General features: G+C 41.1%; 1 protein-coding gene across 1 annotated transcript in view; it reads right to left on the bottom strand.

Moving 5' to 3' along the window:
* Window positions 1–12,300, bottom strand: part of LOC132404879 (potassium/sodium hyperpolarization-activated cyclic nucleotide-gated channel 1-like) — a 255,912-nt gene extending 243,612 nt beyond the window's left edge. The window contains exon 1 of the mRNA XM_059989441.1: window positions 11,835–12,300. Within this exon, the coding sequence (XP_059845424.1) occupies window positions 11,835–12,205 (371 nt within the window). The 5' untranslated portion in view covers window positions 12,206–12,300. The remainder of the gene's footprint in view (window positions 1–11,834) is intronic.
* Window positions 12,301–15,756: the final 3,456 nt, after the last annotated feature.

Genomic DNA, 15,756 nt, shown 5'->3' with positions numbered 1-15,756 from the left:
CCTGTAAGACTCTGTATGAATTCGTTTTTTTCCGATGGTAAAAAATGCCCTGAAGAAAGGGGGTGTTATGTGCGTAGCCCCCTCCTTTGTGAGAATCACCAGATCACTGTTGGCTTGAGTCAAACGGGGGGCCCAAGACTTGAGGGGGAGACGTGCAGGATGTCACGTTTCTCCCCCCACCCCCCCCCCCATAGCAATGTAAAGCTACGGGACATGGCCATTGTCTCTTGGAGACAGATTTGTGGATTGAGATGTTCTGCTACATGAATGCCCTCGGGCAAATTGGGCTGGTTGAGGGAGAGATTGCATCATGCCAACCTGATTGACATCTACTACCCTGCGAGTTAAGATAAAAGAGGGGCTGTAGGAACAGCCCCTCAGACGCACCAGAAGAAATGCTAGCGATCCCGTAATAGCGGGGAGCCATTTGAAAGAAGCCACGTGCGTTCGGTTCCCTTGCCTGGGGGCTGGTACCACGGAAAACGACTTGGAACTAACAATGGGGAACCAACTCCCCTGACTCAACGGATTGACCTCATAAAAGACCATGGCAAGTTTAAAACCGTCTCTCTTAAACCCAAAGAGCTGCAGATTGAAAGGACAGTGACTTTTATCTTTCCGTCGGACAATACAATATCCCCTAGACAAACGATAGAGCTATTGCTTATTGATGATTATTATTATACCCGCGTTTTTTAGATTGAGTATTGACGACGTATATTATCTGAATGTCTGTATTAATCTTATTTTTGTGCCCCTTTATAAATAAAGACTTTTAAAAATAGTACCATCAGACTTCAATGGACCTCTCGATCTTTGCTGGTAAGTGACCCAGTTACGGGGTTCGTAACACTAGTAACAAATGGCAAGCACTTAGACTTTGTAATCAACATGAAGTCATACATTAAGAGGTCATTCTCAACTTTTTGTGCAGTATTCTTATTTCTTTAAATCCTTGTTTGATCTTTGAGTCCATTCTTCAATCTGACTGGCTGTTCACCCAGCTTCATGGCATAACTGTGGTGGATATCAGGTGCTGACAGCTGATGCCTGATTGCCATTAAAGTTGTAAAAACATAAAGCAAAACCATGGAGCCTATCTAATCCTCAATACAGGATTTCTTTGAAATCACGGAAGGTGCTATCATTCTGGCATGAAGGCCAGCTCGTCACATTTTTGCAAACTACTGAAAATATTGCACTTTAAAACTTACCTTAAAATGTCCTTATACAGTAGCACTAGAAAGTTCGTGAACCCTGTAAAATTTTCTCTATTTCTGCATAAATATGACCTAAAACGTGATCAGATCTTCACGCAAGTCCTAAAACTAGATAAAGCAAACCCAATTAATTAAATAACCCAAAAATCATTATACTTGTTCATTTGTCTATTGAGAAAAATTATCCAATATTACATGCATTTGTTGGAAGTATGAGAACCTCCGCTTTCAATAACTGGAGTGACCCCCTTGTGCAGCAATAACTTCAACCAAACATTTCCAATAACTGTTGAACAGACCTGCACATCAGCTCGGATGTATTTTAGGCCATTCCCCCTTACAAATTTGCTTGAACTCTGGGATGTTGGTGGGCTTCCTTGCATGAACTGCTTGCTTCAGGTCCTTCCACAACATTTCCATAGGATTAAGGTCAATACTTTGACTCAGCCATTCGAAAACATGAATTTTCTCCTTTTTAAACCATTCTGTTGTTGATTTATTCTTGCCTTTCGGATTATTGTCCTGTTGTATTATCCAACTTTTATTAAGCTTCAGGTGACAGACTGCTACCCTGATATTCTCCCGTAAAATATCTTGATACAATTTTGAATTCATTGTTCCCTCAATGATTGCAAGCCGTCCAGGCCCTGAGGCAACAAAGCAACCCCAATCTAAGATGCTCCTTCCACCATGCTTCACAGATGGGATGAGGTTTTGGTGTCGGTGTGCAGTGCCCATTTTCCTCCAAATGTAGCAGTGTGCATTTCTGCCAAAATGTTCAATTTCTGTCTCATCTGTCCAGAGAACATTGCCCCAGAAGCATTGTAGAACAACCAGGTGCTCTTTTGCAAACCTGAGACATGCAGCATTTTTTTTTTGTAGAGCAGTGGTTTCCTCGGTGGTGTCCTTCCATGAACACCAATTTTGTTCAGCGTTTCCCTTATAGTGGACAGATGAACAGAGACTTTAGCAAGTTCTAGAGACTTTTGCCGTTACACTTGGGTTCTTATTCAGCTCCTTCTGCATTGTACATTTGTACTCTTGGTGTGATCTTTGCAGGATGCCCACTCCAAGGGAGAGTAACGACTGTACTGAGTTTCCTCCATTTGTAAATCATTTCTCTTACTGTGGACTGCTGAACACTCAAGTCTTTAGAAATGCTTTTGTAGTCTTTTCCAGCTTGATGCATCTCTACAATCCTTCTTCTAAGGTCCTCTGAAAGTTGTTTCCATCAAGGCATGGTGGACATAAGCAGACCTTACTTGAGAAGCACAGACTCTGTCAGTAACCTTACTTTGTGTGTCTTTTACTAGGGCAGTGCATCTCTACAACCCACACCTTCAATTGTATCTCATTGATTGGAAAACCTGACTCCAAATATCTTTTCTAGAAGGCATTACCCCAGAGGTTCACATACTTTCTCCAACAACTACATATAACATTGGACCATTTTTTCCATAAGTAAATGAACAAGTATAATGTTGTTGTGTTATTTATTTAATTAGGTTCTCTTTATCTAGCTTTAGAACTTGGGTGAAGATCTAACAACATTTTAGGTCATATTAATGCAGAAATTGAGAAAATCTTGCAGGGTTAACAAACTTTCTAACACCACTGTGTATTAACTCTTTAATGAAAACAAAATAAACTAACAGAACATTAAACAGTACAGGCCCTTCAGTCCATGTTGTTGTGCCAACGATTTAACCTACCCCAAGATCAATCTAATGCCTCCCTCCTACAGAGCCCTCCTTTTTCTATCACTCATGTACTGAGCCAAGATCTAAGTTTTTTAAAATGCCCCTAATATATCTGCCATTTCACCACCTTGGCAGGCCGTTCCATGAACTGACTCCACTCTGCGTAAAGAACTTATTTCTGCCATCCCCCACCCCTATACATTCCTTGAATCAATTTAGAATTATCCCCCCCCCACCCACGTCAGCCATCTCTGCCCTGGAAAAAAAGTCTCTGGCCATCCACTCAATTTATGCCAGTTATCATCTTCTATACCTCATCTTCCTCTGCTCCAAAGAGAAAAGCTCTAGCTCGTGCAACCTATCCTCATAAGACATGCTCTCTAATCCAGACAACATCTTTGTAAATCTCTTCTACTCCCTCTCTAAAGCTTCTACATCTTTCCTTTAATGATCGACCAGAACACAATACCTAAAGTGTGATCTGACCAAGGCTTTATAGAGCTGCAACATTACTTTGCGGTTCCTGAACTCAATCCCCTGACTAATGAAGAAAACACACTTTCATTAAGTCAGTTTGCAGATGACATAAAGGTTGGTGGAGTTCTCAACTACTATCAATTTGCGTGCCATCTTTGAGGGCTTCACGCACGTGGACCTCAAAATCCCTCTGTTCCTCCACACTATCAAGGATCATGTTATTAATCCTGTATTCTTGCTTCAAATTTGACCTTCCAAAGGGTATTACTTCAGACTTTTCCAAATTGTACTCCATATGACACTTATCAACCCAGCTCTACATCCTGTTACATCTCCCATTGTAACCTATGACATTTTACACTATTCATAACTCCGCCAACTTTTGTATCATCTGCAAACTTACTAACCCACCTTTTCACTACCTCATCCAACTTATTTATGAAAATCGCAAAAAAGCATGGTTCCCAGAACAGATCTTGGTGGAACACCACCAGTCATCAAACTCCAGGTAGAATATCCTCCAACTACATCTATCCTTAGTCTTCTTTGGACAAGCCAATTCTTAATCAACACAGCTAACTTCCCCTGAATATGCCTCCTGACCTTCTAAATGAGCCTACTAAGGGAACTTTACCATATGCCTTCTTAAAATTCATTGACACATTTTTAAAAAGGCCAAAAAATCCTGTTTTCTATGAAAATCCAATGCATCTAGTCAATGTAATAAACAAACAGATCAAAGGTTAATATATTCAAACACATCAGTGAAGTAATGAATTTTATCAGTGGCAATGAACTGAAACATAACAAAAGTTAAGTTTGAATAGCAGTAATGAACAGAAACCATATAAGTTGATCTAGTAATGATGTTATGGTATTCAACAGCACAAGTGGTGTGCCAAGGAATTCTGCAAGTTTTCAGGATTTGCAGATAAGAGAATAAAAATTATCATGGTTAAGTAATAACATTTGACATGTTACCTACCAACATTGTGTTATAAATACTTGAAATAATTGTTCGATCAGAGCATTTGTTAGCAACTAAATCACCAAATGAAATGAAACAATTAAGTTCAAGAGCTACAATTTAGTCAAGAGACAAGTGTTTTAGAGAGTAACAGACAGCAAGATAAACAGGATAACAGAAATGCTCTGGAATCAAAGGGAACTAAGAAAGCTGAGGTTTGCATCTGACAAGGAGCAAGGTTAGGGATTGGGCTGCCATGAGGGAAGAGGAAATTGGGCTAGCCAGGGAGTGGGGCTGAGGAGGGGAAAAAGGATCAGCTATGAATGAATGGCAGAGCAGACTCAATGGGCCAAATGGCCTAATTATGCTCATATTTCCTGTAGAAATACAAATGTCCCAAGGAAGAAATACTCAGGTAAAGTCCAAACTTTATGTGATGCACTATATTTTCAAGAAAAAAAGATGAGTAAGAGAAAACACAAAGCAGGAAAATTTCTTTTAAAACTTATGTGTAACATTCATTAACTTCTTTGTAGTGCATAGAAACAAAAAACTTACCCTAATGATTGAAGGATTACAGAAGAGTTACAAAAAATGAGCATGCTTGTGATGGCACCTGAAACTAAAAGTCACTTAGAAGGGAGATGAAAGTACATTTTGAAAATTGGGGCCAATTTTTCAGAGCTAATGCTGTAGCATGGAATAATCAATAAGCAAACTTGTGTCCAAATCCACAAATCAAACAGTCTATCAAAGAAAGAAGCTAATTCCTCAGAGGGCAGATACACCATATAAATTATGCTAATTAATACCAGAGAGTAAATGAACTTGTTCATTCCCAACCTCAAAGGTCAGGTGAATTCATAAATAGATTCAATTTGGCTCTTGTACCTTATAACACATGCAAAGAAATTTCATACTTTCAACCCTTCCATTTTTTCTTTTTTTGATACTGCAGGGACAATTAAGTTCTACTGATTTCATGTCAGTGCCACTTAGGTGGTATCTGACATTTCAGTACGAAGTGTGCTGCTTCTAAAGGAGTTAGGCTTACATAATTATAAAGACATGTAATTTCTATTACTGCCAGCAGAATTCCTGAGATCTGTAATCATTGCAGCAGATGTTATTGGCTTATCTGTTCAGTTCCAAAAAGAAAATTCATCATTTAACTGTTTAAACAGAAGTATAGCTGGATACTTGAAAGATATGACCAAGCTATCTTTACAAAACCCTTCATAGTCACTGACAAGATAAGCAGATCCGTATTAGTCTCTTCTCCTGGACCAACTGGTACTGAATCTTTAATTGTTCGCAGTCACTTATATGAGGGTGGCCGTGACGCTCATGTATCAAACACCAGACTGCCGAAACAAACACTGCTCCCATCTCTACCACAGGAAAAGTTTCCCTGAAAAAAAATGGAGCAACCCCACAAACTCATGGGAATCCATGGCCCATGATCACATAAAGTGGTGAAGAAACATTCAGGATGGTATTTCAAGTTGAAACTCAAGCATCAGGGGAACACAGAAGCCTCACATAAGTGGCAGAAAGGAGCACACCACCAGCAACATTCAACACCAACCTGCATGTTTAAGCTCCCAAAGTGACATCTGAGGAAGAGTCTGAAGTTCTCATTAGTTGATCAGTCATCTCAGGACTCATAGAGCTGGAGGGGAAACAAGTCATCCTTGGCCCAAATGGTGGATGGGATTTTTGCACAAGCTATCAAACACAGAGTCCAGGACCAAACAACAAATTTTGAATATATCTATTTGCCATAGCATTGAAATTATCATGGCGTCCAGCAGTGGATTTGAATCTCACTGGGATTTGCCACCATAACACTGGAGGAATGATCTTTTGGGTCATGTGCCAAGTCATACTAGCTCAGGATCTGAAACTCCATTGATTTCAATGGGGATTATGGAGCAAAGGATTAGAACACAAAGGAAAAGGAGAATGATCTGATCTACTGAAAAATATTTTAATGTTTTTCATTATTTGCAAGTTTTAGGTGCTTTAGCTGTGTTTCCTATTTAAAAAATTCATTTGTAATTTTAAAATGAAAACCTTAAATGAAATGTCTAATTGGCAGCACATTGCAGCTAACCGTTCGTTGCACAAGGAACATTCTGGGGCCAGTGGCACACTATTAGGACCAAGTCTCTGTACTCCAGAGGGAGGAGGTGGTAGTTGCAAGCAGGTGAAGCGAGCCAGCAGGATCTGGTCCAAGCCCTCGTTTAGCACACTATCCCATAAACTCAGTGCCCACATTTAAAATTTAAATTGAAATGTGGCTAGACGGAAACTCCATTTGTCTGACTAAAAACAATGCTGAACCAGCAATCTGATGCAATGCCAGTTCTTTACTCCTCTCAAATGCAAGGTTGTTAACACAAATGAGAGCCAAGCTTAAACAGAAATTCCACAGAGGAAATAAGGCAAATGAAATTGTCCAGTGAACATTGGAAAAAATGATAGCAAATATAAAAGAGAATCTAAACATATTTTATAGATATTTGAACAATGGATGCAAACAGCAAGGTAGGGAGTGGTTTGTGTGTGGATAAGTAGGAACAAAAAAAATCTACCAATGAAGATGGTGAGCATTGCTTAAGTACTAAATGAGTCCTGTACATAACCACCTAAGGAAAAATGACACGGCTACAGTCCCAGCAGAGGGTAAGAAGAAAATATGTTTGAGATTCTGGGTAGGCTACAAACTGCATACAAATAAGTTCAAGTTCAAATTCAATTGTCATTCAATATACATATATATATATATATATATACAGCTAAACAAACATCATTCTTCCAAGGTCAAATACAAAGGTTAAAGAGCATCCCAAGGCATTCTATACATACATCAAGAGCAAGAGGTTAAGTAGGGAGAGGATGGAGCTAATTGGGAATAAAGGGGAGAAACATTTCCTTGGATGAGGAGGATGTTGGTAAGGTCCATATTGAGTACTTTACATCAGTATTTCCCAAGGAGAAGGACAAGAAGGTAGGAAGATTAGTACTGAGTGGGTTGATATGCTCGGGCATTCTGAGGTCAAAGTAGAGGTAGTACTGGGTCTTGTAAAGAGCCTATGGAATCTAGCTCTCTAATCTATCCTTCCAAAGCACCGCCATAAGATTTTCTCGGACAAGCAATGCAACACCTCCTCCTCTGGCCCCTCCTACTCTATCACACCTGAAGCAACTAAATCCAGGAATATTTAGTTGTCAATCACACCCTTCCTGCAACCATGTTTCACTAATAGCTACAACATCATATGTTATGTTATGTTGCAGCTTTATAAAACTCTAGTTAGTGCACACCTGGAGTACTGCATACAGTTCTGGTCACTCATTATATGAAGGATATTGATGCTTTGGAAAGGGTGCATAAAAGATTTACAAGGATGTTGCCTGGATTAGAGGGCATGTGCTATAAAGGGAGGCTGAACAAACTTAGGTATGTGTTTTCTGGAGTGGCGGAGGCTGAGGGAAGATCTGATAATTTATAAGATAATGGCAGGCATGGATAGAGTAGATGAACAATATCTTTTTTCCAAGGGTTGAAATGTCTGATGCAGAGGGCATGCATTTATGGTAAGAGGGGATAATTTCAAAGGAGATGTGAAGAGTAAGTTTTTATTTCTACACAGAGTGGTGTGTGCTTGGGATGCACTACCTTGGGTGGTGGAAGAGGCAGACACATTAAAGACTCTCAGGAGATGTTTATATAATTACATGAATGTGAGGAAAATAAAAGGATATTGGTATTGTGTAGGCAGAAAAGATTAGTTTAGTAGCCATTTGCTTACTAATTTAATTGATTCGACACACCAATGTGCACCAAAGGTTCCTGTGCTGTATTGTTCTATGTTCTAATATAAAAATAATAATTATATAAGGAGGAAGCTCTAGAAAGTCAAGCAGTACCTAAAGAGGACAAGCCACCTGGTCCACATGGGATGCATCCTCGGTAGCTACAAAACATAATGGTGTAAACTACAAAAATCCTGGTCATAACCTTCCAAATAGCTACAGATTTGTGTTGATGCAGTGAATGGGAATTGTAAATATATACACATTTTTTCCAAATGAAATGATATAGGGGTGAACCCAGAATTACTAACTAGACAGTAATTTACTTCAGAGGTAAAGAAAATTCTAAAAACAATAACCAGTGATAGAATTAGAAGTCACTTGGACAAGTGTGGAATGATTACAGAAGGCATCTTTTAAATGAAAATTGTGCCAATATAATCTGGGGGAGAAGTTTTCATGAAGTAATGGAGAAGACTGTTGTGGAACAAGTTGTTGACGCAAAATCCATGTACTTTCAAATGACATTTTGAAAGGTGCCAAAGAATAACTTGTCAAGAGAGAAAACCATGGAACAGAGAGTAATAATGAAAAATCATCACTTTTCTTACAGAATCAAAGGGTCATCATTTAATGGGCATTACTGATATAGGTGTACTGGGTGAAATTTCCAATTTTTCTGATGACAAACCTTGAAGGCACTGTGAGTTGTGAGCAAGATGGCAATAAACTCCAAGGAGATATAGACACACTGGCAGAATGGACAGATTAGTGGCAGACGATGCTTAATGTTGAGAAATTTGAAGTGTTACTTGTTGATTGGAATGAAAAGAGGCATTTCTAAATAAAAGAGGTTGGACAGAAGCAGTGGCCTCTGCACAAGGATCCTTTCCCACCACTTTCCCATCAACAGGAGGCGCTGCCTCAAGAAGACAACATGTATCATTGAAGATCCCCACCATACAGGTCATGCCATCTTTTTGCAGCTGCCAACAGATAGAAGGTACACCAACAGGATCAAGAACAGCTTCTTCCCTTCAGCCACTGGGATCCTGAACCTATGACTGTTGTTGAGCAACACTATGATCTCTTGGCACTAAAATGGACTTTGGTCTCCTTTGCTCAAATTATCTTCCTTTTAACCCTTTCGGAGAATAGCTTAACTCAAGCTTTCTTTGTGAATGCTGCTTTTATGATAGTGTGTCTGTGATGCTGCTCAACTAATTAGTTCATTGCATCCCTGCATACATGGACTTATGTATATGACAGTAAACTTGATTCTGTCATCCGTTGTTGATTGGAAGTAATAGGGCAAAATGGGAAAGTGGTTAATAAAGTACAGGAGATCCTGGGCTTTCTTACCAGAGACACAATACAAAACCAAATAAAAGCCATAATGAACGTTCATTAACTCTGAATGCCCACAACCACAATAGTCCCTCCATTTCTAATTGGCACATTCTGGAAAGGCTATAAAGGCTTTAGGTGTGGTTCCTTAAAAGATTTATCAAAACATCTCCGGACAAGACGGAGTTTTGGTTCTGTGAATAAACTCGAAAAGCTGTGGCTGTTCTCCACAAAAAGCTGTGGTTTTGCGGGGCGGTCCGACATTCATATTTAAAATCGTGAAGGGGCTGGACAAAGCCCCTCCTAGTGATGGAGAGGTAAAACAAGCTTAAGGGGTATAGAATAAAGGTGACTGGGAAGGAAGCAAAAATAACGAAGAAAAGCTTGGGTTGGAAAAGATATTGGAGGTGGGGTGGAGGGAGGTGGAGCTAAATTCAATTGTACGGCTCACAAATGAGCAGATTGAACATAGGCAAGGGAAAAAAAAATCTTCAGAAGGCTTTGGGAAGTGAGAAGGGAACCGGGGCGAGCTGGATTCCACTCATTAGGATCGAAATGGCTGCCTTCCGTGCTGTTAGCATTCTGCGATGAGGTGAACTGGTATCCCCACAGCCTGGTCTAATTGTATTCCTATTCTCCAGTTATAAGCTGGAAAATAATATCAAAAGAAATCACCAGAAGTGCGATCATTTTTCCAGCTGAACAAGAACACACAAATTCTGTATGTTATCCGCAAAAATCGTTATTACACTTTGTTCATCAGAAAACAGCAGTTAGACCAAATCAAACTTATTAGCTTAACCGCTTCGGGGCAACGCCGGGATGGGTTGATGTTTCTCAGGTGGAATTGCTGTGGACCTGAGCTGGGCCACTGAACAACATTCCTGAAGTGTGGCATTTGGTTGGATGCATTTTAAACCGGGTTTAACACAATTTGAGCAGTGATCTTGCACTGTCACGGCCACAGCCCCGCAGATGTAAAATGAATGCGTTCCAACATCTCCTCTCGGCTAGTCTCACTGGTCGCCCAGTTGAGTTTGAAGCACCCTACGCAACGGCATCCAAACATTTCGCGTAAATCAGACCCGGAGACGCGGCACACGCACAAAATACGCAAATTTAAGAAATGGGGTTGGAAGCCAGTAAAATGGGCGCGAATGCGTCAACGGATGGCGAACCAATTCAAGGCAAAGGCAGAAATCTACAGCTGACCACATATTTTCACCGGGTTCCTCGCCGACGATAAGGCAGGTGGAGATGTATTTGTGTTTCCATTTATCTGATACTTGTGTTTGCGTTCTGTACATTCCTACAGTCTTACTGAAACTCCATACTAACTACTCCCAACTGTAGCTCTCCACTGCTTCCCCCACCCCCAAATTTGTGACCAGTAAGTTGGCACTCCTCCTCTCGGCTCCTTAGAGGGGTGGGCGCCTGACAGATTCCAGAACCGAACTGCTGTTGGTGACTATGCCAAATGAAACGTGAGTTGGCAGCGTTGACCAGGGTCCTGACTGCCTTGTTGACAGATGTCCCCGATTCTATTTGTAGATAGAGATTAATCTGCAGGGAAGGGGTATTCCATGTGCTTTCCTCTCGCTCCCGGGGAGGTTGGTATGTGTGCTACGCTGGAACGGATGGGCGGGGGAGGGGGCTGCGCTGCGTACCCACCGGATGTCTCCCTGAGGTACGAAAGAGCCCATTTAGTTCACACAAGTAAACCCGGATCAGACAGCTCGCTACTTACGCTAGGCATAAACTTGGACTTAGGCAGCAATACCGAGACCGAAAGAACTCAATAGGAAAAGCGTTATTTCTGGGTGCAGTAACTTGGCATGTTTGAATAAACCCTTTAACTCTACTGCAAAGTTACTGTTTAAAGTAATTCAAATGTTGGCATACTATTTTCAATGGTTTATTTCTGTGATCGAGCCGAGAATTATATAAAATTGGAAATAAAATTGACAAAGTTACGTTACTCAGTAGCTAGGAGAGCAACCGATTATTGTGGATTAACCATTACAGTCCGGGAAACTTAAAAACGGATTGGCTTTATTTTACAGAATTAACAGAAGCAGTATTTGATCCCGCTCTGTCGCTGTGAACTATCACAACCGTTATTAGTTCGCCCTAGGAGAAGTGATTGTTGACTGTCTCCTACCTACAGCGCTTCCGAGTGTCAGCGTTATCAGTCAGATGCCTTGTGTATGTGTTTGGGTGTGTGTCGAGGAAGGGGTCCCTCGTTATATAAAGGGTTTAACCCTCTCGGCTCCTTTACTTTCGATGCAAAACAAAACTTACCGGAAATCGCTGTAGGGGTGTATAATCCAATAACCGGCCGTTTTGACCCGCTGCTGCTCTTTCTCGACTGCCCTTTGGCTGCCGAACATCCGCAGGGAAAACTTGTTGACTCCAGGTTGGAGCAGGGCGGTGAAGTGGCTCTGCATGGAGCTGTACTGCGGGAAGTCCTCGCCATCCTGTCCGAACATCGGATCGTCTCCCGCAGCTCCCCCTTCGATCTTGAAGCCCACCGAGTTCTGCTCCTTGCCGCCCTGCTGCTGCTGGCGGTTCCTCTCCGGCTCGTCCCCCGTCTCCCTCCTCTGCCCCGCCGAGACCACACTGCCGTCCGCCTTCTGCTCTGCGCCGTAAGCCTGCTTGGGTTTCCCCTCCATGGTGGAAGGCTGCTCCCGGTGCGCGGCGCCTCCCGGACCGTACTCTCCGTTCGTGTTACATTTGGCGGTGCCCTTGCTCTGGTCCTCTCCCCTGCTGCCGCTCTCGCTGCTGCTGCAAGACTCTTGCACTTTGTTGTGCTTGGGTAGGGTTTCCGCTGCTCCCCCTCCTGGTAGAACATTCATGCTGATGCTCTGATTCTTCCCCCTGTCATCTTGCTTCCCCATCCTCCTGCGCTATGATGGCAGACTGGAAGGTTAGGGAGGAGTGACGGCGGCTAATCCGCTGCCTGCCGGTCAGTCTTTCTGATACCAACCTTTTACCCCTTCCACCCCAATACCTTTGCACGCCCAGACAGCCTGCACCGCCGTCCAACTCTCAATCCAAACTCGTCCGGATGGGACACTGCGAGGGGATGAACGTGACTTTGCCACTCAGCAGGCAATCGGCGTGACTTTGAGCCGGCACCTTGCCGATTAAAGGGACCGCGTCTGACGGAATCCAGCGACAAAGGACAGAGCCAGGTGCAAAGGTGTTGACCAGGGTGTAACGCCAGTCGTGATGAAGTGTAGAGTGCGGCATTTTTGTACATATTTCCGCTCGCGGAGAATGAAATAAATAGCACGTATCCTGTCTAAATATAACACTAACACCCCCATCAAAGATCTGTTTTCCCGCACTGCTCCTATTCTGTAGCTGTAACACAATATTATTTATTCTGCTTTCATTCTACTAGCTCGATGTACTTATGGATCTGCCTGGAGAACACGCAAAGTTTCTCATTGTATCTCAGTAAATGTGATAACAAATCAATATCATATCAGTACACTTTATCCCTAGCTGTCACAGTTCACCTCCGATCTCATTTGACGACATAGCACGTTGGAGGGACCAAACAACCACCATCTCGTTTATACCGCTAACAGCACAAAGGCTTGTGAAATTATTCACAAAATTACACATTCTGACATGCTGTTTTATCTTAAAATTCTTATTGTGAAAAGGGGGTGCAAATTATTGCAGTAAATACTGAATCACCTAGAGGAGCATCCTGCAACCTAAAATGTTCCTTTCTCCGTTGCTGATGACTGATATGCTAAAGACTTCTGCGATTTTCTGACTAAACTACCTGAGAAACAAGGTTAGACTATTATGCCACATGGATCTACCTCACCACTCCACAAGACCTTTTGCCTATATTTTCCTATTTGGTTGTCACATCACTTGATAATCTTAACTAACAAACGTTTTCTGTTAAATTGATGTTTATATGTACTGACGCCTGTCCTCCAATTGTACTAAGCTGTGCTGCCGCTGCAAAAGGCATTTTCCATGGCATTTTCCATGGCATTTTCCATGGCATTTTCCATGGCATTTATAACCTGTGTAAGTTTGGCTTTGGTAACAAAAAACTTGAACCTGAAATTTACCAGTATTCATCAAAATAACTGCGGAGGATGGCGTGACTGGGGCAGGGGAAACAGGGTACAGAATTTAGCTAAGTATATGATGCTGGAGTCCCTCGGCCGTTAGAAAATATGACATAGAGGAGCCACAACATCTGATAATATTGCATGGATAAGCAATTACATTGCAATTGAAACACCAGACTTATGTTCTAGAGGAGTAAATCTGAATAATAGTGACCTTGTTTGGTCTATATGTTAAGTATAATGAACAGCTCTGGTCTCTGTACTATAGGGGTAAAAAGCATAAATTCAGTACAGAAGATACAAACAAAGGTTTACTCAGATGAAAACAGAACTGGGTAGACTAGTTTATCTAACTTCTATCTCAAAGAGTAATTTCTCTGAGATGGTCTGATAGAAATGTACAAGCATGATAGTTTTTCTATAGAACTAGAGGCAGTAAAGATAAAATTGTCAGTGATAAGAGAATAAGGAATAAAATCTTTTTTCAGAGTGTGGTTGGAATTTGGATCACTTTACCCCAAGGAATGGATGAAGAAATTGGTACCGGTGCTTAAGGGGATGCGGCAAAAACATGTGAATACGAATTGAATAGGAGAATTTGTTAATGGGATTTGATGAAAAACAGGAGGAAGTTTGCATAAAGCATAAACATCATTATGGACATGTTGGATAAATAGTTTGTTTTTGTTCAGCAATTTTTTCCAGTACTATATAGTTAGAGTCTTTCAGTCTAAGATAAAAGTGTATGCTTATTAAGAGGTTCAGTGATACAAAATGTAGTTCAATTTCTGATCTGATTATACCCAGAGCTTGACCTTACATATTCATGAATAAACAGTTTCCAGAAAGTCAGATATTTGCCTACAAGGCTGCAATGCATTTCCATTCCTCCCTTACTTTGCAGTGAGACATTTACATTTTCTTTTCAAAAATACCATCATAAAGATAATGAGAATCTGTCCTGAATTAGCTCTTCTGCACCTTGGCCTCACGTTGACATTTGAAGAGCCTGAAACAAAGTGTTGGGATTCATATTTCCCATAAAAGCTCTCTATTTACACGTGCTTTCTGGGAACATTTAGCATTCCTTATTTAAGTGTTGCTATAAAAAATTGAATACAACCAGACATTTGGTCAGCTTTTGCAATTAGGAAACAAATGAGATGAATAGCTTCTTGAATGTCAGATTGAAATAGTGCCTGGAATGATAATTTTATTCATGGCAACTAATAAGATCAGGTGAAAGTTACCTCTGAATTTCACTGCAATAGAGGTGGCCCCATCACCACCTTTTCAAGGGCAGGTGGAGTAGGGCACAAGTTCTGCCCCAGTCAGTGACAATAAACATCCATGAAAAATAAAAAAATAAATTAATGTAATGCCTTATCAGGCTGCTGAAGTTATGGATGAGGTCATTGATTTACAAGTATAAGCCTAGACTACTTTTCACTGACTAAAGGTACTAAAATAGAAGCAATGACAGAATCTAATGGAATGACATCCTCAGAGCACCACCAGGAGAACTTACAAAAGATTTACCTCAACTACATTGTCATTATCAAAATAGACTGTACTGCAATTAAAAGCTATGAGAAGAAGCAGGGGAAATATATTGCTATGGCACAGTTAAGCAACAGAGCAGCAAACAAGTGCAGATTTGTAGCTTACCCATGTACATCACACTTCAGCCAGTGAAGCAAGAGCCAGTGTTGTGTTGGACTGTAGAAACTAAGGTTTGCTCCCTTGCAGAGTGGGCAGCAGCCCCAGCCCACAAAAATCTAAAGCACTGAGAAAATAATTTGAGTGAGAGACAATCAGACTGTCTGTCCAGAATTAAAATGCATCTTTTCTCCAGGTCATACTGCATCTGGTGTAAACATCAATTAAGTTTACTCCTATAGTGGCTCCTATCAATTATACACCTTATCACTCTGATCATTTATACACCAGACAGAAGCATAAAAAATCATGAGAGATACGGATAAGTAAATGCATATAGTTTTCTGTGCGTGAAAGGGAATTAGAACCCAGTAGGCATACTCTTAAATTCAGGGGGGTATGATTTCAAAGAAATTGAAAGGGCAACTACTTCAAAAACAGGGTCATCGCAAAATGCAATG

Source organism: Hypanus sabinus, chromosome 14 (assembly GCF_030144855.1).
Source record: "Hypanus sabinus isolate sHypSab1 chromosome 14, sHypSab1.hap1, whole genome shotgun sequence".
Taxonomy (NCBI): domain Eukaryota; kingdom Metazoa; phylum Chordata; class Chondrichthyes; order Myliobatiformes; family Dasyatidae; genus Hypanus; species Hypanus sabinus.
Note: the sequence above shows the minus strand (reverse complement) of the source record. Positions and strands in the feature narration are given on the sequence as shown.